This window comes from Papilio xuthus, unplaced genomic scaffold (genome assembly GCF_000836235.2).
Source record: "Papilio xuthus unplaced genomic scaffold, Pxut_1.1 DF825946.1, whole genome shotgun sequence".
In the NCBI taxonomy this organism is placed as follows: domain Eukaryota; kingdom Metazoa; phylum Arthropoda; class Insecta; order Lepidoptera; family Papilionidae; genus Papilio; species Papilio xuthus.
Window position 1 is genome coordinate 4,961,718 of NW_013532703.1, and position 25,465 is coordinate 4,987,182.

At 32.4% G+C, this 25,465-nt stretch overlaps 1 protein-coding gene across 3 annotated transcripts in view; it reads right to left on the reverse strand.

Moving 5' to 3' along the window:
- Nucleotides 1–538: 538 nt before the first annotated feature.
- Fas3 (fasciclin 3) overlaps nucleotides 539–25,465 on the reverse strand; it is a 163,338-nt gene continuing 138,411 nt past the window's right edge. The window contains exons 3-13 of one of the 3 annotated variants that reach the window (XM_013321217.1): nucleotides 11,524–11,620; nucleotides 10,618–10,696; nucleotides 10,414–10,537; nucleotides 9,823–9,945; nucleotides 9,491–9,682; nucleotides 8,907–9,100; nucleotides 8,114–8,255; nucleotides 6,837–6,950; nucleotides 1,485–1,527; nucleotides 943–1,075; nucleotides 539–827 (exon numbers count right to left, since the gene is read on the reverse strand). In XM_013321217.1, the coding sequence (XP_013176671.1) occupies nucleotides 687–827; nucleotides 943–1,075; nucleotides 1,485–1,527; nucleotides 6,837–6,950; nucleotides 8,114–8,255; nucleotides 8,907–9,100; nucleotides 9,491–9,682; nucleotides 9,823–9,945; nucleotides 10,414–10,537; nucleotides 10,618–10,696; nucleotides 11,524–11,620 (1,382 nt within the window). In that variant the 3' untranslated portion in view covers nucleotides 539–686. Of the gene's footprint in view, nucleotides 828–942; nucleotides 1,079–1,484; nucleotides 1,528–3,317; nucleotides 4,391–6,836; nucleotides 6,951–8,113; nucleotides 8,256–8,906; nucleotides 9,101–9,490; nucleotides 9,683–9,822; nucleotides 9,946–10,413; nucleotides 10,538–10,617; nucleotides 10,697–11,523; nucleotides 11,621–25,465 lie in introns of those variants that run through there. The other 2 variants (XM_013321216.1, XM_013321218.1) reach the window with 2 other exon arrangements.

The following is a 25,465-nucleotide window of genomic DNA, read 5'->3' on the forward strand; positions in this document are numbered from 1 at the left end:
ATAGAAAATATACGCAATAGAAGACATGCGCTAGTGAAAGGTGATTTGCATTGACATTTGATTTTTAGTGTTGTCATTAGTTGTAATAAAATATATCGATAGATTTTTTTTAAATAAGCTCAATGTATTATTTCGTGAATTTAAGCATAATTTTTGTGCAATTTTTATTCCGTGTCACATAATTTACTTACAATCTAAAGCTTACAAAATACTACAAATATAATATCAATTCAAAAGCACAAGACAGCATTTATAGGAATATATGAGATTACTTTTCACTTAAAGTACTAAATATAAGAATTTTGATTTAATATATTTAAAAAGCATTCGAAATGTAGATATATTTTTTTAAACTTTTATGAGTTTTAAATACATATACGTATAAGCTCATAAAATATTAATAACACAAAATCTTAAATATTAAAAAAAAACAATAAAATATACTCTCAAATAAATATTTTACTTTCGGTGGAATTTATATTACGAATGTTTTGTAATTCAATTATATACATTTTATTAAGTATATAATTTTCTAAAACTGTTTTTAAACTTAAACTAGGAAAAAAACATTTATGACAGTTACTCAAAATTGTTTCTGAACGTAATAAAACCGTTGTTTGAACTTCTATATTTGAATTTGTACGCTATGGTTTGCTGATGGAAGTAGAAGTTTGAGATGATTAGGTTTATTCTTTAGTCTCCTGCTGGTTCTTGTCGGTGTAGACAATTTCAGCGTACTCAGTAGACGGCGGCGGCGGTTTCTCAGCGGTCTGTTCGCCGAGCTGCAGTTCAGCATACACTACGCCTTTCTTCTCTTCAGCCAGGATCTGTAAAGACAAATGTAAGTTTCTTTAGGTTCCAACTATGCTTAAAATAATTCATATAATGTTTTTTCTTTTTTTTCATTTAGTGTTTTTTTTTCTCACTTGCCCCTTTGTTTACCTTATCATCAGTGTCAGTGGTGGGTTCTGTTGCCTGCACGCGGTCTCTGGCGCGGGGTAGAGCGGCGCGCATGCGAGCTCCCAGCGCGCTCAGACGCGAGCGCTCTCGACCACCAACCGCGCTCTCCGTGTCGCTACTGACCAAAAAGATGTTGTTAAAAGATATTAAGATTTTAGAAACTATAAAGGTTTAAAAAAATACCAAGTTTTATCTCGTCTTACATTCCGCTTAGATATGTCAAAATATTTAGGAATGTACATGTGTATACTTTTATAAATAATGTGTTTATTTAAACATTTGAAAAAAGAAAGCACAACACTAATTGTCGGTTACCATTTACAAGACATTGTGAGAACTAAACAAAGTAAGGACCTAGCACAAATATTTGCGGCAAGCGCTACCGTATCGTAATCGACAAAATTTGTGCAACGCCCGTTCGCGAGTGCACTATAAATCTCATAAAAAATAATGACGTAATTGTTGATGACTATAACGATAGCGCTTGTCGCGATTATTCGTGCTAGGCCCACTGATATACTCACGATTCTCCAGAGCTTTTGGTGTGGTCACGTACGCCGTTTCTTTCTGTAAAAATGTTCGTATCATTATATAAAACTGCTAACTAATAGTTCAGCAAATATAAAAGTTTCTATGATGTTTTTACAAATACCGAATTGTAAATTAGCAACTTAAACTAAAATATTTTATGGATTGGTCTGCAGTTGATTTGTTGCATATGGACGTTTAAAGAACCATCGCTTAAAAAGTCTTTATAGTGGATCCCCAGGAGTCAACAGAACACCCAAAGCAGGTTCGACGATACCGTTGAATTTTTTAAAGTGTTTAAGAAAAAAAAGAGAATCTCTGGTTTAATGGAATTTTCTCTATATTTTCTTATAGTCCGGTATGGTGACAGTTATAAATGAAGCCTCGTCGTTGAACCGTGACTTCCGCTTTAGCTTTAGCGGGTGTAAAATGGAACCGCGGCGAACCTGAATTGATTTACCTTACCTTTGTGCTATTCTTTGGAATTTAAATAATGTAGCGAAGTTAATGTTGCAACACATTTTTTTAAATAATAAATCAACTTCGATTGTTTCTTTTGTTATAATTCTTAAAAAAAACAATTTAAATAAAAAAACCATAGACAACTTTTATAACACATTTTAAGTGTTCAACGCATAGAATAGACGAGAGTTTTAATTTTCTTACATTATAAAAATGTATGTCTATACTAGACTATTTATATGTATTTGAATTAGGATTAAGTTATTTTTCATGTGATTATTAGTCCTTTGTTTCTTTAATTCTACAGAATTTTATGTTTGTGTAATTATTCATTGAATACATATTTTAAGGTTGTTCATAAATGAAACAAAATATAATTTATTTAATAAATACGGTATATTCAATTATAATTCATTGTTATCCATTTAACGTTGAAATTTATAAACATTTATGCGAATTTTCCATCAATATTTCGACTAATTATTCAATAAGATTGGCATAAAATTCTCAAATATTCTTTTTTTTATCTTGTAATCTGTTATATTTTAACATCGTTTGATACGAAATTGTCTAGTGCATAGCTTTGATATAATAAGCTATTTATAAACGACAGCAATTTAATCAGTTCAAGATTTTTAACTAATGTCAAATAACAATTCATAGACATTTTGAAAAATTGATCGAACACAGATAAAATATTTATTCTGTTAATTAAAGTAGATGAGTAAAAAATGTAAAATTATGAAAATAATTATTTAATGGATTTAAAAGAATTATAATTAATGAATATTTCAGCTTACTTATATTTTACGATTTGAAATTTTGAAAGTTATTACGATTAATAATTAAATCTAAATTAAATTTGAGCCTAATTTTCAAAGCTGTTTGTTTTTTTGGCAAAGTGCAAAATGGCAGTGTTGTTTTATAATTGACAGAATCAAATTAAAAAAAACCGCTTAAACTAAACTGGTACAAAAAATATTCTTAACAAATTAATGTATTTAATTACAAAATACTAAAAAAAATCACAATGAAGGTGACTTATAGAACTAAAACTTAATATATTGTTCATTCCTTTTTACATAAAATGAGATTCGATTTGAAATCATACTTTCAAGTTATTATTTTTGAGGTTATAATCAGACATTTTATTATAAAGTAAAAAACATGTTTTTACAATGTCTTATACATAATATTGTCACTCAAGGAAACTTAATATAATAAGATGAAATTCTATTACAATTTATATACACAAAGAACTAAAAAGAATAAAATTATGGTGGTACGAACACAATCTTAACCTATAATTAAAAATTAATTATGTACGGCCATTAATTACAAATATGACAGATTAAAAAAATGAACAAATCTAGACGGTAATATAACATTTTTTAAAAAGTCTATCGTATAAAAACTGATATAAAATCGCAAGCAGTACATCGAGAAACAGTTATATAAAATTCATAAATTCTAAGAATGAATGTAAAAGTTCTTGTCTACATTTTATATTTTAAGTAGCTGTATTTGTTATTTCTCTATATATGTATATTTAGATAGATACGGCCTAATCTTATTATTTGACGTTGGGATTCGTTGTAATACATTATTGATATATGTATTTACGTTTTCAATTATGTCAACGAGTTTCTTAATATTATTTTTCACTACTAATACATCAAAAACATCATTATTCTAGAAGTGCGATCGAATAAAAAGCCATACTTCTTTAGGTTTATCTTATAATGTTTGAACAATAAGTACGTGTAACCTATATTAAACATTCTTATAAATACAGATGGAAAATCTTTTACAGTTTACTACTGGCAACACTCACGTTGTTATACATTTTTTTTAAATATTTGTAGGTTACGTACAAAGAGTAATCAAAGGTCGCATGGCTTTTTCTCCGATCGTTACGTAAACATTCTAAATGGTGGACAACATGAGAAAAAGACAATTATTTTTAATATATTATGCACACCTATTATAATAAAAGCGGCAGTAATGCGAACAGTATATAGTTTATAGGGCATTTAATATTTATTATAGCATTTAAGTCAATGTAATGAAAAACTTATTTATAATTTTTCAGTCGTTACCAACATTTCAATAAGTAACAATTTAAAATCTGGCAATACCAAACCAATATCGAAACGTACTTGCTATCGTTTAAAACTGTCACTCAGAACCGGGAACTTACTTTAGGAAATTAATTTTAAAATGATAAAATGAATAGCTCCGAGGTTGTTGTCTGAGTGACAGATTTAACTTACGATTTAGACGGCGGTGTCGGGTTTCTTTTCGGGGTGTTTTGTGTCTCCATTGCTGATATACTCGCCGTGGTCGTGCGAGGGATTTTCGGAGCCCTTGACGTCATCGTGCGGGGGCAGTGGCGCCTCGGAATCCGCCCCGTCGGGGATGTCGGTGCGGTGCGACCGCCCTGCCACACAAATACGTTAAGCGATCAAGAGAACCCGTATAACCGTTTTGATAGAAGTTATCTGCGTGTTAACTACTCTTTGATTTGTGATTTTAGTTTATGGTGGTATATACAGGCTGAAGTGTATAAGCTGTTGATTCATTAACGTGATGAAGCAACCTTTGCCCGATAGCTTGCATTATTGATTTATTTCGGTTAATTAAAAGCATCCTTCTACATTTCAATTCTTTTAATAAAAATGAAATTTAAGAAATGTCGCCAGTTAAAAAAATATGTAAATCGTTTCGTTTCGTAATTCAAAGTGCATACGAATATTATTACTACACCGTCCTCGTATATTTGTTTTATATTATTAATCGTATCGTATGGATATCGATAAAATTATATTTATACTATTTCTTGGCGCCACTAGAGATGCATATATAGATCAAGAGCACACTAGCGACACATTTAAAAATTTATTTTCAAATCTTTTTAATCCGCGTCTTTTTTTTTAAATATTATGTTTAAAAGGAAGCTATGATCTACATGGTGGTTTTTTTCCTCTTCCCGTTAATTATAATATTTTCAATTAATTAAAAAGTAATATTATTTTAATTTTAACCATAGATTTATTACGGGTCTATTAATACTACGATATTTGAAAGTTACTTTGTTATCGTATTCATTACATAAATATAGTTAGTTTCACATTTTAACCTTCACCATTAAAAAAAAAACAACTAATAAAACACCAAACATTGAGTTAAAAAACATAAATTACGTAAGGTCATAGATTAAGTATAATTTACTAGTGAAGCTAAAAGTTACAATCTCAAAACAACATTCTTAGTCCATAACATAGAATTAACTACATGCACATTTCCAAACTTTAATGAAGTCATGCTTTTTAAAAAGTAAAATGAGAATGAAAGAGAAGATGATAGAAAGAGAGCATAAAACCATTCACCGTAGCGTGCTTACGACTTAGAAAATAAGTCATGCAAAATTTAATTCATGTAGGGTTCTTGATCGCTTAAAATAGTGTTATGCAGGAAAAAATCACAAATTTTAACCTAATAACAACAATTTTATTCAACTTAAACATATACTACATAATATAAGACAAGCACAAGGGACATATTTTGCCAAAAACACTGCCAAATTACACTTCTTATTTTCTAAATCTACAACAGCCAAACAAATTCTACGATATTAACGCATACACATGTCTACACAAAAAGGGGAGCCAACATTTAAAAAAAATATTTTATTTATCGATGGTTTATTCGTGTAACTTTTTTTTAAAAGATTAAAAGAAAAACAAACCGTACTCGTATCCTACAAAATTCATTAGTGTTGTAACAAATATCTTTTCGAATATATTTTTCCAAGTGACATAAAGGGTGTAATATTTTAATTGACGAATAATTAGTCTTCTAAGGTTTATGTTAAAATCTACGTTAGCAATAAAATTAATTTACGAATACGGTTTGTAGAGTCTCGAATATCATGTGTAAGCAAACGCCCACTCCATATTATTTTGATGATCGCCGTGGGTTTTCATTGCTGAATTACCTTTACAAAAACATATTCTTCCGTTCATTAATAGGCCAGCGCTTGACCATGATTCTATCTAGTATCTGGTTTACACTATTCCAGTTTGATGTTAGCGCTGATTTTGAGCGCTATTCCTACTGTACTGGAATAATGTAAACCAGGCTTGACGTTAAGTGGTATTGTGATCGAAATTTGGTATGCGATAGTTTTTTAAATTTTTAATCTTAAAGGTCACGACGTCCTACATGGACGGATAAACTGATGCTGGCAACTTGTTTTATGTTTTTGTATAGGTGTTTCGGCAATGGGAACACGGTTTAGGTAAGCTGAAACACGTGATTGCTTTGTGATATTGTGAACATAATATTTCTATGTGTATTACCTATCGACCAACCGCCCCTGACCCTGTTGGGATATCCGTAATAATTAGTTTCATCGACTCGTAAATAGCATTAAAGGGCATGCCTAAATTAATCGACGGGGATTCAAGCGTAAGGAAGCACGTTCAAATACCAAAATGCGTTGGGACTAGGCAAGCTATCGAATTACAGAAATTACTGGCATCAAATTTTTTAATCGATATTTCGAATACAATATCGATAAAATGTTTTCCATTGTTTAACATCGATGGCTGCCAGTAAGGTCAGTGCGGTATCGATAAAATTAAAAATATTCAACCGCACTTCCCTAAGTTAGTTATCAAAAAATAGAGAGCAAAAAGATAAATCTCATTCATAAATTTTAATAAATATAACCGTGAATTTCCACTGCTGAAAAACATAAAGATTCCGTCATTCTCTTTGGAGAAAAGACAAGAAATGTTTACGTAGAGTTTCAGCAGTGGAATCACGGTTATAATACGATGCCATAAAGTTTTAATGGAGTATTTAAAAAGAAAAAAACTAACCTGCAAAACACCATCTGTCAGTTGCTTTGGCGAATACGACGAGGAATATGGCGATGATTAGGAATATAACAGCTATTACTATTCCAACAATAGCTCCGGTTTCAAGTTCCACACCTGTATAGAAAATACATATTAGAAATAAATATATACATAGAAATAATATGGCATATTTAATAAATAAATCAACACGTTCAATGTCCATGATGTTATGTGTTCTAATTCGTATAAAAAATCATAGTGACATTAAACGTGTTAAAACCTTTATTGGATTGTAATAATGTTATTAAAAACTAATTTATCGAGCATATTATTTAAATTAAATATAAACATTACTGACTACAATGATATTGGATTCAAACTATAAAAAAAACAGTTTTAATAATGCAGCAAGCAATACTACGATATGAACGATTCAATCGTAAAATAAAGTCTGACAAAACACACGTTACATTGGTTTTCATCTTTTTACTCTTTATATAATAATATATAAATTTAATTGAGAAAAAGCTTTGTAACTTGTGGAGTAAAATACAAGAATACAAAGTCAAAGAACAAGCTGGTAAAAAACATTCACTAACTGTGGATTTCCGAAACCAAAATCCTGGTTTAAAACTTATTGTTGACAAAGATAACATGTTTTGTACAGAGATTTATGTTTCAGAAACCAAGTACTTTAATATTTTTCCATCGTTTTAAATGACAGTGGTAAAGTCATGCAAAAAAATAAATTAGCAAATATAATTTCTAATTATACGATGAACTAAATACTGAATACTCAAATAACAATAAAATCATGCTAATTAAAGTAATAAATATGAAAATTAACTGATTTTTTACTTAAATCTTAAGAGAGCATTTCTACCATACAAATGTTCACAAGCTTTAACATCGAATTTAGAACTTCGATCGATATATTTTGATATATTTTGGTATATATCAAAGTATATGATCGTAGGAATATACGATAATTTGGAAGACATACTCATTCAATATCTACCATTCTTATAATATTATCTTACCGTAAATATCGATAATCAAAAACGAAGCTTTACGCGCTGTGGAAATATAATAATATATTTAAAATTAATTTGAACAATTTTCCTAACCTATAAATATTATTTTATTAAAACAATTAAATATATAAGATTAAAAAGCTTGGTGTAACTGTGTAATAGTGTTAGTCACAAATCGTTTTGTGATTTAAAAACAAATACGAACTCTATTTGACATTCTTTTTAAACGTGGTGGAAAGGTGGCTTAAAGTACCATAGACTTACCGGCAGGTTCATCCATCGTGCTAAGTCGTACTGAGAAATCTTCGCGGCCCAAGTCATTAGCCACAGTCAAGTAATATGTGCGGTCTACGTCCTCCTTGGCCACGCGAGCGAGTACCAATGTCACATTGTAGTAACCACCACCCTATGAAAATATTTAAACAGATTAATTAACATTTTTCTAGTAATATGAAGTAATAACATTCTATATCATCATCAGCTCACTATACGTCCCCATCGAGAGGTCGGAGCCTACAATAAGTTGGGGTGACTAGGCCATAGTCAATGCTGGCCAAGTGCGGGTTGATTTCACACATATCTTTGAACTTCTTCTCAGATATGTGCAGCATCACGATGTTTTCCTTCACCGTAAGAACGTCGGATAAATGTACAAAACCCTGTACCTGCAGATTGCAAGTCAAGTGCTTGAATCCCTGAGCCACCGACGCTCTCGAATATTCTATCCGTGTTGGATAAATTACATACAATCCAAAACTAGCAGTTATCGTATGTAGTTTTGAATGGTTAATCTTAGGATATTAAATATTACTAGCTATCGCCCGCGTCTCTGTTCGCATGGGATTAAAAATAGATAGTAGTCGAACAGACTTACTATGCATATAAAACCTAATAAAAATCTGTGAAACCCTTTTTGAGGAGTATGGTAACTAACATTGTGACACGAGAATTTTATATATAAGATTCAATACTGTTATTCAATTAAGTTACCAAATCAGCAGAGTTCAATGTAATTAAAGCGTGCTACATATTCGGTATGTAGTTTACAATGTCGTACCAAATGTACAGGCTCGAGGGCTTCAATGGACGCGTCTTCGTTCTTTTGCGGCGCTGTCAGTTTGACATCACCGATGGTCCACTCAGCGTGGGGGCGCGGGTTGGCTCGGACTGTCACGTTCAGACGACCTTCCTCTGCTATCTTCAGCCCGAAGATCGTAATGCTAGAGCTATCGTCAAGCCGTTTCGGTGGGTCTGTGAAAATACGTTTAAAGATTTAAAAAAAATCGATTTTAAGGACCTTGAAAGGGTCTTATTAATTTTTGTCTTTGGCTGTATTTCTTTCTGTGGTCTTACGATGTATCTGCTCGAAGGACCATATATTAACTATCCCAAGTAACAGGAAAACATCCGTGGTCTTTTAACACGTAATTTGCTATGAGAAGTCCAACTAAGCGACTGTAAGCAATTATTAACCCACACAAATTGTGTTAGGAAGAAAATCCGACACTGAGCCGGTTACTAAAATGTCGACGTTTATGTCCCCTCACTAATTATTCTGACAATAATGTCTAAAACTTGTAAGACACATTTATAGTTATTACAGATTATTTGGTTTTATGTTACTATTTTTATTATACGTACAATTAACAAGCAGCTGCCTGCTAGCTTCTTTAGGTTTGTCAAGGCTCTCATGTTCAGCGCGGCAGACCAGTCTCTTGCCGCTGTCATCCGCGGTCAGCGCCCGGCTTACATTCTGACGGATCGTCTGCAGGTCGCTGCCCGGTTCCGAGGTCACGATAGGTTGGTGAGTCCCCGCTAGCACTTGCTCGTCGTCTAAGAATATAGAGATTTATTAAAGGCATGTGATGATATCTTATTCAGGTTCATTAATTTGAAGTTCATTTTACTTTTATCTTATATAATACATTAACAAACAAATGAACAAGGAGTAGAACTAATTAGTAATGTTTTACCCAAAAACCAAGTAATCTTGGCGGCGGGTCGTCCGTTGGGCACGATGCACTGTGCCATGAAGATGTCACCTTCCTTGAAAGACGACTGCGGTGGAGAGATCAGCTGCGGATCTCCAGGAGCCCCTGTATGAGATTTTTACTATAATAATCTATTATTTTTTATATTATAAGGTAGCCAACAGGGAAGCGGCCACCTAAATTCGTTCAAATAGTGAAATTATTGCTGCCAATAGACATCTCCAGGTGCATTATCTATCTGTAATCGTCAGAAGAGGAGACGCACAGAAAGAGGATATGTCTCCTATGCATCCTTTCCTCCACTAAATCTATTCCCTGTTTCCCTTCCCAACCCTCAATTTCCTTATAAGAAAAGGTTGTGAAGGGAAAGTGGCATAAAACTAGACATTCGGCACACACATTCAGTAGAACGAAACAAGAAAATACATTTAATAATAAGTGTTTAAACTGAAATTTGACATAAACTTATTAAGGAAAGACTTTTGAGGTCCAGACTGGTTTCGGACCTATCGAAGGTCTGAATTGATTTAAACGTTTATTATGTAAAATTAGGTTAAATATGATGTGACTTACTTGCGACGAGCAACTGCATGGTGCCAGTGACTTCGATGCTGCCAGTCTTCGGCGGCAGGACGCAGGAGATGTTTCCGTTCCACTCCTCCTTGATGTGTTTGATTTGGGCACCACATTCTCCCACCTGGAAGACAGTTTGTACTTAAGCATGCGGTTCAAGGTATGATATATCTAATACTAAGATTTAATAGTGGTCTTTCTAACCTCCAAGCCTTGTCCATGATATACTACGTCGCCTTGGTTATTGGGTATCAGTCGGTAAGACGTGGGGCCCACGGTCATTCTGAAATAAAACAACACAATTTTTTTTAACAAAGATCAAGAGCTTGTAGCAATATATTATAGTTCCGGCATTTTGAGGTGGACAGTTTGTTTTTCCAAACCCAAAGTACACAAGACTAAGAACTCTAGTCTACGTAAATATTTGAATACGCTACTGGAGTTGATACTATCTAAAAATCCATGAAAATATTCATCTTGTTTATTTTATGTGTATTTAATTTTTAATTCAATTACAGTCGAACAAATACGCGACAGTCAAAGGGACCGTGATGTTTTCTCGCTTATAGCGGTTTTTCTTACCCGAGTTTCTCGCTTATGAATGTCATCCCTCAGATCTTACAATGACTAGCGCTTATCCAGTTTCGACTATATTTCAATTTTTTTAAATTTCATCTTTGTAATTTCACATAGATAAATACACTTAGAATATGTTTGTAATCAAAGCATACATGAAGACGTATCCACGTTGAACAACAAAACACGAGTTTAACATCGTAGTTACGCATAGTTGAGTTGTACCGGTGAGTTAACTAAGACGTTAAACTTGCCAACATCAGTGCTAAGTTTCTGCCACTTGCGAACCCATAATAGTTATTCACAAATAATTCGACGACACAAAATTATTGCGGTCATGTAAATTCATAATTAGCAGAAGGTCTTCTAGTACAAACTAAATGCATAGGTATCTATCAAACGAGATTATATGTCGGTTGAGTCACTGATGAACAATTTCGTTACACGAGTGAGATGAAAGATATATCATGGTGAGTAAGAAAGAGACAGATATATCTATTCTGTAGCATCTTGTAGCAATATTTTAGTACTTACCGACAGGAGTCGATACGATATGGCACTTTGCAGAGCACTATCAGCTCATCACCAACACGTCGCACTGCCTTCAGTGGAGTGATTTCAACATTTTGAGCTGAAACAATAAAAGAAAATATTAAGACCAATTAACAATAAATGTAAATAAGAGTTACGGCTACTCGGTAAACATTTAATGTAAAAAAATATATGTAAAGACATATGTCAGTAATAAATATATTTAATATAAGCATTACTACTCAACAGTGAAGCATATAGTGCTCAGAATGTATCGAATTCCAGAACCGCTTTGTACCGGCTGTATCTAGTTCAAATCGCTTTGGCCCGCCATCCGACCGAATAATCCTGGATGCCTTCGCGAAATTTTTATGTCTGTACGTCTTCAAAGCAGACTATTTCGTATATTAAACGAAATCAAATAACATGTTTAGTAACGCATTTTAGTTTGTACCTACATACCCATCTGTTGGATGAAAGTTAATCTGTGGAACGCAATATCGCTGGTTCGACAGAATAAAAAAGATTGTCAGTATAATGAACTGTCACACGGTGATTGCTAGCCTCGCTTGGTTCAATCAGTCTCAGGTGAAAACGAAAGAGTGACGTCACTCGTATATCATTTGTTTTCTATGTCGACGTAACTTGAATAGAACGAATATTTTATCACGTGAAATTATAACGCGTACTAAATTTATATTAATAAAAAAATTGATAAAACCATAAACAAGAATAATTATTTTTTAGGGATAAAAGCACGTTTTAGTGCATGGACTAGTGAATTTAAAAAGAAAGCAATAACGCGAGTGCAGTCAGATTCGGAAGTTCCTTTTTGATACGACGCCGTCTGGGCATTGTTTTCTCGCTACATAAAACTAAAGCAAAGGAACAAAACATCACCACTGTGGATGCACATTTTTATTTAAAATAGTTATTTTATTTTAAATACTATTTATGTAAACATAAGAAATTGTTCAATTTCTTTTATTAAGATCTTATTGTTTAATTCATAAACCCTTATTTAATTATTAAACTCTCATAGAAAATTAAGAAAACAAATATTAAATGTACTTTATCTCCTTTGGCAGCAACAATGAACTGCAAAGTTGAAACCGCTATAAAGAGAAAATTACATTTAAAATATCCGCAAACCGAAGGAAACCCCGTTGTGTGAAAGTTTGAGAGCCGCCGGCAACGCTTCCTAGTTACACGACATAGTTCGAGATCTTTCCACCGGTTCTCAACTCGAGGGAAAATTGTTTGGAAGCACAGCCGTTTATTGAGAGTGCTAGATTTATATGGTGCTATAAATACTGGGCGCATTGTGAGCTTCCTTAAGAAGTTTAGATGTTTGTCGTCACAAGCCGACAAGTTAAGATTTCATGTTGTTTTAACAACTAAATATCTGATTAAGAAATGACTGCTGGATTATAATTTCCTTTTAAAAATATTTTTTAATTTATTCTTTTCCGTAAATAATCTGCTTTTTTCGTTATGCTATTCTGAAATTTACCTTTTCATGTTTACCAAATATTAAAATCATATTTTCGTTACATCTAAAAAGCTCCTTGAATAGATAACAAGATATAATCTGTATTCTTCCTCCGAAGTGAACGAAGTATAAAAATCTATGACGTCATAGAGCCATCACGTGCTGTCAGATGAAAAATGTAACGAATGTTCATGGCTACAAAAAAAGAAAAAGGTAAATGCACTACATACGGTAGTTTCGTATCGTAAAAACCAGCTTCGAAAACGACAATCGAAAATTACTTATTTCAAAATTCGAATGCCGTCATTTAAAAATTCGCCAAAGATGAACTAGCTTAAAAAGATCAAGACACCAAAAGAAAAAAAATACAGTGACAATCATAGATTACACATAATTTTGCTAAATATTTGATTAAACTTTATTTATTTTATATTTGAGTAATATTTTAATCTGTAAATAGCTATTTAATACGTGCTGCATACAGCAAATATGTAGTGTGTGAACGACGCCGAATAGCGCATAGTTTCTGTACAGCTTTGACACAATTAGTGCGCTATAAAATAGTTTGTTCCCAGCACGGACAAGTTTTTTGTTAAATTATTATGTTACCGACATAATGCAGACTTGGCCAAATTGATAGTAGTGTTATTTGCTTTATAAAGGAACATTTTGATGCTTGAACGGTATTATAAAAATGTCAATAAATGTTGCATTTACCCCAATTTATTTAGTGTTGGTTAATTTATCAATTAATTGTATTTGTTAGTGTTAAAAAAACATGGTTTTAATCATCATCAGCTCACTATACTTCCCCACTGAGTGGCTCAGAGCCTACCCTAGGACTCACAAACTTCACACATATCTTTGATTTACTTCTCAGATATGTGCAGGTTGCATCACGATGTTTTCCTTCACCGTAAGAACATCAGATAAATGTACAGATGTAACTCGAAAATCGAAAAACACATTGCTACATCGAAAAACTTATTCGAACACAGGCACTGCAGATTACAAGTCAAGTGTTAAACCCCTGAGCCACCGACACTCTGGATGGCTACAATATATAGAAATAAATACTATAAAACTAGAGCTAACACTAAAGTATTTAATCCATTAATCTGATATATCTGTACGACGTACAGTGCAGTTAATAACTACAAAGTGGGACAGTGGCGGCCATTGATGGAATCCATTTGGTGGTAAATAGGGCGAGGATCCATCGCCAGAAGCCCGATGAGCGTAATTGAACAAAAAACAACGCATCGCTATGACTTCAGACAATCAACGTGTTTACTTCAATGTTACTAAGAACAGTAGCGTATGTGGAGTCGAAATATTTTAATATACTTGGTTTTAATATAGTTTTATTTATCTGTTCATGTTGCTTATCTTTTTGTAGAGTGTAATAAATCCTTAGGACTGCACTGTCGATTGGATAAGTGGTGTACTTAAATCGTATATGTACAGGTGTCCATGATTAAGTTTAGTTAAATATTCATTTTTATTTAAAAAAATATATAAATAAGATAATATATGTACAATTCTGTAAGTAATAACGTCTCCAAATATTTCTCTGTTCCAAGCGTAGGATTACTACAAATTGTTGCGTCTATTAGGATGTATGGAGGTACACTGACGTTTATTTTAAGGACAACAAGAGGTCAACGTAGTTAGACGTCGTACTGTACGCGTGTACAATATACATATACTATGATATACTACACATTGACTTTACTATTACGTAGTTGGGTATTGTCACAGTTTTTCTAGAAAATTATTAAAAAAAATTAACTAACATCGGATGATTATTTTTATGCTTATATGAAATAAATGTTTTCTAATCAACGTATTTTTCTGACATATTTTTCAAGTGAACAATGTTTATTTATTATGTATTAATTACATCCAAAAATCTTACTTATATTGTCGTACTAATATTATAAATACGAATGTTTGGATGGATGTTTGTTAGAATAAGAAGGCATCTCCAGAACGGCTGCATGGATCCCGGTGTAATTTGGCATTGATTATAACATAGTCTGGAAGAACACATGGATTACTAATTTTTTTTTTCATTTTGCGCTAACGGAGTCATGGCCGACAGCTATAACGAAATAAAAGCATAAATAATAAGTTAGTTCACTTGGTCTATAGATCACTTGGGGCATTTCGACTTAGGTTAGATTAGGTTAGAGTAATTGCTGACTTCAATAGCTGTAGCTTCTCACTTAATCATAGCCGTTCGTTTGCATCAAAGGAGCAAATTGTATTCGATCTAGATAGATTGAGCTTTTAGCTCCAAACCAATATTCGCTATTTCATCGTAATTTTGCATTAAAATGAGCTGCGTACACACGGGGAGGATTCGAGGGCTTATCCTAAAAGCCTTGCAATGTACTCCAACTAAGCGATTCGTCCCGTGGCCCGGAAACGAGCGAACCTGGAATTCCTTTTATCTCGTATTAGAGGACAATATGTTAATATTATTACTTAAGTTTTTTTTAGTTTTTATAGTAGTTGTATATAAAATTTTGGAGGAAATTAAAGGAGTCTCAAAATAGAAAAAGTTAATGGTCTAGAAAATTGTCTCAGTTGTTCTCTGGTATACAAATTCGACAAAGTTACTCGCTGACAAAGGAATGGAAGTAGATTTTGAGTTTATTAGAAATTATCTTATCTTACTAATATTATAAATGCGAAACTTTAGACGGATGGATGTTTGTTAAACGGATCTCGATTAATTTTGGCATAGATGCAGAACATCTGAAAGAAGACATAGACTACTTATTAAGTTTTTTTTTTTAATTTTTCGCGGACGGAATCGCTTGTGCCAGCTTCTCTAAAACAATTTAAAATAAGCTTAAATTGTGTAGTATGCTGTTTAATTAACATCTTCCAAGATATTTCGTATGCAATAAAATAAATTCATTAGATATGCCTGGGAACTGAGATAAAACCTTTGTAATTAGGAGTCAAATGGTCCACAATCATAACAGGAAGTTCTCAATACAGTTCTAAGAAGTGACGCGATTAGAAGGTACTAACATAATTTAATTAGGTTTTATCTGAAATTTGATAACAACACATGATATTCGAATATTATTCATTTGTTTTTATCTACTTAATTTGTTCATTGTTAAAAAAGAGCTAGGTTTTTTTACCTTCTGTAAATGTCATTGGTTGAATAAATTCATTTAAAGTTTTGTTATATTATTTAATTTATAAAGAGATACAATGTCGCTGTGATATATTTTATAAAATATTATTCGTATATAAACTCGAATTAGTGTAACTAACGGTGAGTTTCTGAATCCATATTCCTCGTTTAAAAAATATTGTTGGGAGTAAGGGACGAAAAAGACAAGTTAAATATAAAATCAAGATATTAGAAAAAAAAGGAAAAACAAAGTGACCGCAAGGTTTAAGCTTTTCCAGTTTATGTTGGATAAATTCAACACTAGCTATCTGAACATTTTATTTAATAGTTATAATATTAAACTCTTTACCGAGAAATAATTCAAAAACAATGCTACAGAGAAACTTGTCCAGTTTCGAATGCATTTAATCTTTTATACAAGTACAAAGCGAAGTTTTAAGTCTGCGAAACGGAACGTTGGAGTGTGGTTAGTTCTGAAAAGGACAACAGCTGCAGTGCTGCCATCTGTGATGAAGAACAGAAAAAAAAGTTAATACAATTCGAGACAGTTTTATAATAAAGAAAATATTTCCAATTGATGGACTGAGTTCTTTGTAATTCTAAAGTCTGAATATAAATATTGTCTTTCTAAGCCTAACTATGCCTTAGATATCAAAGATGTAAGAAATAGGACGAAGTTAAGGTTACACAACTGCTTCATACATGTTTTTTTTTTAATTCTCTTGTCTATTGGTAAAGTAACTGTTTGAAAAGACAGTGGTTTAACAGTGGTAGAGCCCGCTTTAACATCTTCGCACGAATCGATCCGGTTCGCCCGGTGAAATACCACGAGCACACAGAAGACAGGCGTCAAGTGGAAGCAATTCCGCGTTTCGTCTGATGAGTGTGCGTCCCGGAGGCCTAATTTAGTCCTGTTTCCCTTCCCATCCTTTTCCCATCCACTTCCACTTCCCATCTCAAGGAAAGGATGGGAAGTGGAAGTGGACTTTCCGGATGAGAGGATGCATGGAAAGGGAAGATATTTTCTTTCTGTGCATCCTTTCTTCCGTCGATTAAAGGTAGGCAACGCATATGCAATTGCGTATGTCTATGGGCAGCAGTCACTTCGCTATTTCTGCGATTTCAGGTGGCCGCTAGCTCGTTTGCCACCATTTAATATAAAAAAAAGTCTGACATAACCTCTATCTGGTTAAGCTTAGAAATTGAAACTATATTATACATTTCAAGTGGCAAAGAGACAGCCCTAGCTGAATGCAATATAACGGAGGGTTGCCACATAATAAAAACAAATTGTTGCACCAATTTATCTACTTGGGGTATAAAACAATTTCAAGAATGATACAGCTATTTTTTTATGCAAAGAATCATTATTGTTTTAAATGTAATTGATATTTTTGTTGCAGATGTTTGAAAATTAAATATTTATTAAGATATGATTAATTGTTTAGCATTAAGTTGTATGGTTTTTGAAGAAGGGGCTTTTTTTTGTGTATGTAAAGTAACCAATTTATTTCAGACTAACAGTTGCCCGCGATTGTACGTCATCTGGGGATAGTACAGCTCCTTAACAGTGTAAGAATTTTACAAATCGGTTAAGTAATTTCGGAGGATATTCAATACAATAAAACAATCAAATTTTTCCTCTTTATAATATTAGTATTCCTTTTAAAAGTTAATTTTCTATATAATTTATTTATCTCATTCAAATTCTTTAATACAATAAGGTAAATCTTTTAAATATATCGTAGTAACTGTCTGAATATTGTAGGGTAGTATAATTTTATTATCTATATCGTACGGGTGTAGTTTAAACTCGAGGGATCCTCGTAATATGAATAAATGGCGGAGTCTGGAAGATAATTCATGGGATAACTATTGTTATTAGATAGGGGACACTTACCACTATCATGTGTTTAAGATAAATTCGATTCGATTTTGAAAACTCGATTATTCTATCAATATTACTCGCCTGTGACGTCGACCGAATAAAAAAAATACGGTATTACGCGGTACCTAAATTGTAATCTTACTAATATTATAAATGTGAATGTTTGGATGTATGGATGGATGTTTGTTTATAGATATCTCCAGAACGGCTGAACGGATCTAGATGAAATTTGGCATAGATGTAGAACATAATATACGCAATTAAGTTTTTTAAATTACGCGCTTACGGAGTTGTTGGTGACAGCTAGTCTAAAAGAAATTTCATACAGATCCGTGAGAAATATATGAATCAAGTATTCACATTTATAATATTAATAAGATTTAAGGTTATTTTAGACATTTCATCTGCAATTTTAGATGTCTATGGACAGCGGACGTTTGGCAATTGTGGTGAATACAAATGGCAGTTTGCTTGTTTGACACCTTATAATAAAAAAGAAAAAGATTTTTTTTTAGGTTATGTTAGCTTTATGTTATAGGTTAATGATGTTACAGTAAAAATTTACGTCTCTTTCTTGTTATATGCTTTTATTTACTACTTCGTTACCTAAGGGAATTATTTTCCTTTTCGGTACGATAGCGAATGTACGAAATCGCAACAGGAACGTTGCAAAGCAAATAGGTACGGAGACTCTTGCGGGAATTGTGGTTATACACAAATTTTAACGAAACAATTCTCTGTAATTTTAAACTAAGGAAATATATGTGATTTAAGGATATTTTTTACTTTATGGTCTTTTTAAAAATAAGTTTCATAGTTATAGTTTTTTTTTTCTTGAAAAATATAGAAAATTATTGTTTATTTTATTTTTAATATATATTATATATGCAGTCAACGTGTCAAATTATATTTGTCTCATCTTTCTTTTATATATATAGATGCGATTGTTTAGAAAAATGGATGAATGGATGGATATCTGTTAAAGGTATCTTCAGAACGGCTGCACGGACATTGCTGAAATTTGGCATAGATGTAGAACATAGCCTGGAAGAAAACATAAGCTACTAATTAAGTTTTTTTTTATTCCGCTGGCCAGCTAGTTTTTCTATAAATTAATTGACTGACATTCATAACTGTATTTTCATTAGACACCACTTCTGTCAGGGATCTGATAATCTTCGACTCAGTCATTAACCTCAAACATCCATAATATTCTATGGGTAATTCATTAGGCTGATTTATTACGTCGTTATCGCCTCAAATATTGGCACTGGATAAACGACCGTTAATATTAATTCGCTACGATTCGGACACCGCATCAATTAGATGTCGACAAATGTCTTTGAACTATCAAGTATTATATTATCTACAGTACTTTAAAATATTCTATGGATTCGTGGGTTTCTGAGACTAAAATTATTGTGTAAACATGTTGTATACATCTTATATATAAAATTCTCGTGTCACAATTTTCGTTCCCATACTCCTCCGAAACGGCTTGACCGATTCTTATGAAATTTTGTGAGCACATTGAGTAGGTCTGAGAATCGGCCAACATCTATTTTTAATGCCGCGCGGACGGAGTCGCGGGCGACAGCTAGTGTTGATATGAAAATATGTTTTATAGAGATTTTGGTTTAATATGGTAGGGTTATCTTTAATTGTGAGAGTAATGACAGCACTTTAAATCGATAACTGTCACAAGAGATACCCTTAGTGGAGATTTTCCATGAGACTCGGTGATCGATTCTGAGTATGGCAGTAGGTTGAAGAAATAAAGACAGCGTGTGTTACATTCAGACATAGATAATATTAAAGATTGTTTGTCACTTTCTTAAGCTAAAGCAATCTTTCGTTTGATTAATTCGTCGAGCTGAGCAACTAAATACTATTATTAAGTTCTCTTTGGTTATCAAGTTACGCAATCGATTCAATATCGATTTTCTATATTTCGTTAAAAATTAATCGATTTTTTATATTCTTTGAGAAACTTTGCAACTAGCATTTAAATATCAAAGAGTATGTGAAATTTATTTACAAAGCAAATTCGAAATGAATTCTAAAGCTACTCGTCCCCCGAGGAGATCGTTACAAGGGGTGTACCAAAATGTGATTTTATTAAGTGTGATACAGGGTGGGTCGGTTCGCAATTATTGCCCTCGCAACTTATATTAGCCAGCCGCATCCCTGTACGCAGGGGATGAATATATTATGTGGGGTTTCGTTGTATTTTTTATTGTTTTATTAATGAATATAAATCAAAGTATTACAGAAATGGACGAAATAGCTAATACAATGTTTTTTTCTTTACAGATTAAACGTTTGTTCAATATGAATAAGCTTGAAAAAGATTTAAGATACGACCTGATAGTATTAGTATTTGTTTAGTGTTTGTTAGGAAGAAAATCCGATATTGTGGCAGTGTATTGACCCATCACTAGCCTTACTAAAATGTCGAAGTTTGTGTCCCCTCACTATTCATTCTAACACTGGACTTTGTAACGAAAGCACGTCATTCGAACCAAAGGATTCTAACTAATAATGTCTAAAATTATCAAGATTTGAGTTGAGTTTTATAACCTTTTTTTAGCTATACAAAAAGAAAACTATAAATAATTAACATAAATTGTTTCATCTAATAAATGCTTGATCAAACAGAAATGGCCTTTAATCTATTTAATACTCTACCATAGAACTAATACTAAAATAATTTAGGCTATAACAAATCTTATATATAAAATTCTCGTGTCACAATTTTCGTTCCCATACTCCTCCGAAACGGCTTGACCGATTCTCATGAAATTTTGTGAGCATATTGAGTAGGTCTGTGAATCGGCCAACATCTATTTTCAATCCCGCGCGGACGGAGACGCGGACGACAGCTAGTATTCTATAGAATAGAGTGGTTAGGATTCATAGGATTATACGTAGTGATGTCGGACGTGTCCAAGCATTTCCACTAGATGTGGTCTGGGATGTAATCTACAAGGACTAGCCTAGAGAGCATTGATGGATATAGGAGCGCTATCTTCGCATTATTACTTCGGTTTCATACTTATTTTTAATGGGTTTATTTAAAGAGAGTGCCTGCAATGACGATTTATATATTGATTTGGAACAGGAAAAACTGTTGAGCCGACAGAGTAGGATAAGGATAGGAAAATTATTAAAACAAAATATAACTTAAGTTTAATGATCGATTATTGATTTTAAAGTCACTTAGTTAAGTTATTTGCCTATTGTTTTAAAATTAAGTTTTCTCCTTCTCCATTGCGTTAATTTTTACTTAATTTTCTGACGATTAGTATGCAAGCGTTTTGAGTGTAGCCGCGGCGAAAATCGTCGGTTTCACCATCCAGATAAAGTTTACGAAACTAATATAGGGGCACGTCTCCGTTGGGAGCGCGCTGGTTAAAATTTACTCCCCCGCAAACCGCGGTCACTTGCTTTTTAAACTACGCAAACTAGATTAATATGCAGTTACACTGCTTTGAAGTTTCATAACCATTTTAACTGTGTATTACGAATGTAAATTTATGAAGGTAGGGTTGGTATCTTCAGTACGGCTAATCGAATCTCGATTAAAGGAATGGATTTGGAACATATTCTGTAAGAACACATAGGCTACTAATTAAGTTTTATTTTTAATTACGCGCGGACAGAGCCGCGGCCAACAGCTAGTATGTAGATAATAATACTATGTAGATGTCTTGAACGTTAATTTTGTTTATAGTTCTGGTAAATTGTTTGCTACGGATTTCTTACTTCCATAAGAAACATAGTATTTTCTATACTAAAAAAATAGCGGAACTTTTTGGTTGACAAGAGCGTATTTTTAAATAATTGGCAACCTAGTGATATGAGAATTATTTAAAAAAAACATCGGTTGATATCACAATAGTGAGAAGACAAGGTGATGCGTGCAGTGACAATGTCCCAAATGCGCAATAATGTATGCACCCTCGTGTGAATGTTGTACGATATCTTGTTGCCTCTAGGCTACTGTGTACATTGTCCATGATTTAGCACAAAACAAGATTGTCCTGTTTTGTGCTAAATGCTACTTTCAGTGACAACTTTGACATAAATAAAGAACTAGGAAAAGAAATTAATGAGATATGATGTACCTGAAAGATTAAAAAAGATTAAAAAGTGCTAATAAATATAATTTTTAATTTTTATCGCAAATTTTTCTTAATATTTAACGTGTGAATTCAGTGACACATTTATTAAAATACAATAGAAGAGTCTCCATGTCTTTTACTTGTCTTGAACGTTTATCAGAATTATTAAACTTATAATAAGACTCTAGGCTTTTTGTGTTTGAAAATTCAATTAAAATTAACTTAATATAAGAGCACCCTGTTGTTGCTGTGATACAATAGTCTGAAGAGCTCGCAAATAACCTTTCGCTTCGTTAACTTTATATAAAACAAAAGAAGGTAAAATCCATACTTGGTTTAAGGATGAATTCAAAATGTTCTCGAATGTTCTCAAAGCGTTTCTCGTTGATACTTTGATTGGTATTGCGGGCTGTATACATGTTTAATGAAAGAGTTGTTTCTTTTGTATTCTGTATAAACAGACTTTCGAAATAAATGTTTACGTTTTAAGCTTCATATTGTTATTTTTCTGTAGCAATTTATTCTTAAAGAATCAAAGTAAGTGTTTGTTTTAACATTATTGTTAAGATTTCTTGAAACAGAAGTGTGTAGTGCTTGCTTATAGCTAAATTATAATTCAGGCATTTTTATACAAATAAATATTGTAATAGGTAAAATAAAAGTCCAAAGAGTACTAAAAGTATTTTTTAAATTGTTTTCAAACGTTTCTCGTGTAGCAATCAACCCGAATAAATGGAATACAGTGATTTATCTGGGATGTATGTCAGTTGTTTCAAATGAAAGCCATGACATATGGCGGCCATTTTGATTTATGTGTCAAACAATTTCTAGTACACGTGCACTGTTATAATATTTACATCAAGAAAGGTTTTTTATTTAAACAACTTATTCTGTTGACAAATTTAATAAGAACCCGTATAACATTTTTATATCTTTAGCAACAGTACAGAACTACTGTAAAAATCTTACTTTTTAACGAAATAATCTTTTAATAACGATACTTCGTAATTTGAAACTTAATTGACAAATAATCCCACTATTGTACCAGAATTATCCATTTTAACAGCGTGGTCACCCCAGCTTTTAATCCCCCTAAACAAGGACCCTCCAATCTCAAATGCAAATAATAATATGCGGTTATTTGGCGAGAGATTAGCGGTCTCTATTGAGTGCGGACGACGCGTGTCCAATTATCAGTGGGGTCGGTTTAAAGTGGGCTCCCGTCACACCGTCATGTCACCATTGTTGATCTTCTGGTGAAGTGTTGCGTCATATATCGATAAAATAGTCTTTTTCTGAATACAGAATTAACATTCTGCCAAATACGTGGCATACTGGCCAGAAACTTTGCCTTTTTAGTTAAAAAAAAGATAGATGTAAAGATAATAATAGCGCGGGAACTGAAGAACAAAATGTAATCGCGAATAAAGTTAGTCAGAATTATTAATATTAAATAAACACATTTTGGCTGCAGTGCTAGTGTTTTCAATTTATACACCTTTTTTATAGTTCTTTAGGGATATGTTTGTGCCTGTTTATTGTGATCTTATAGCCTAAACAGTTTGACCTATTTTAAATAATGTGATGTCATTTGATTCATACTCCTTGGGTTTCTTTTTTCCCAAATATCGATATCATGAAACCCAACCGTAATTATTCCGTAACCGAATAAACTCAAATATTTATAATGTCACTGGGACAATAAAAGAACGAACTCAATAAAAACCGTAACGCGATATATATATAAAAAAAATGCACATCTGTCCAACTAAGTACCTATTGTGACAAATTCAATGGGACATCAAACCAATGAAATGAAACTTGGGCTTTTTGGTTACAGTACGGTAGCTTAATCTCATAGGGTTGCCATGTCACAATCTGACACTTTATTTACTTAAATATTTGATGGAATATAAGAAAATATTATAAATGTTGATGGATGGATGGATGTTTGTTTGAAGGTATCTGACGAACGGCTGAACGGATTTTGCTGAAATTTGGCATAGACAGTCTGGAAGAATACATAGGCTACTTATTAAGTTATTTTTCTTCAATTCCGCGCGGACAGAGTCGGAGACGATAGCTAATAAGTCAATATATTAACATAAATAAATAAAGTTATGTTTTTTAAAATTGAACAAATGTGTTTGGATTTATGAGGTATCTCTACAAATATTTTAGTTGTTTCACAAGTCTCTATGTCTAGTTACTAGACAAGGTTTAGGTCGTGATGGTTATTAATGTTATATTTCTTCGACATTATTTAGCCCTTTTTATTGACATCCTTTCACATGAAATGTCAACATATAACATTACTTACTGTCCAATGATTAGATGCTAATTTCCTTCATCTACATATCTATTCATTCTGCTCACCCTCTGTTAAGAATGCGTCGTAAATATTAGATACTGGGCGTGCATTGCGAAGTCAACATAAATATAAATTAACAACTCTTTTCAATATTATTTTTATAACAATATTTATTAAAATGTATCATGAAATTGTGGAATAATTTTGTACATCTATGTATTAATAGTATGAAGAGAAAAAGATGACAAATGGTACAAATTGTAAACAATATTTCTGATGAACTTAGAAACTTTGAATGAGAAAAAAATGTTACCGTAATGATTCTAAAACGATAGGTGACATTCCAGTATTTATATCGACAAAAAAGAGGTTATATTTTACGTTTTTTGGCGGGAAAAGCAAACGCTATATTTATTCTTTACGGCCAGTGCGTTATTCGTTTTTCAAATAAAAAGAGTCATGTGAAATAGCCAAGATTTTTTTAGTTTTAATTTTTATTGAAATGTGAACACGGATAGAATAAAAACTAAAAAAATGTTTTCTTTTGGAAACTCTATCCGAAGATGTAAAGACAAAGGACTAAAGGGGAATTTACATTTCATTATGTGCTCTTTGAAATAGATTGGATATACAAGTCTTAGGTAAACGTGCTTTCTATATGGAAATTTGTAGAATATAAAATGTCTAGACTTATACGAAACGATTTTATTAACTTGTAAATCTTGTAAGAAAAGTAAATAGTTTTAATGAATTTCATTTCAAGTGAATATAATAGCCAAATGTTAAATCTTTTATGATTTTTTTTAAAGTAAATAAGAAACACAATTATCATTTAAATTGAAGACTAAGTCTTATGGAATACTAGCTGTCGCCCTCGATTCCGTCCGCACTGAATTAAAAAAAAGACATAATGAGTAGGCTATGTTTTCTTCTGGACTATGTTCAACATCTGTATCAAATTTCATCAAGATCC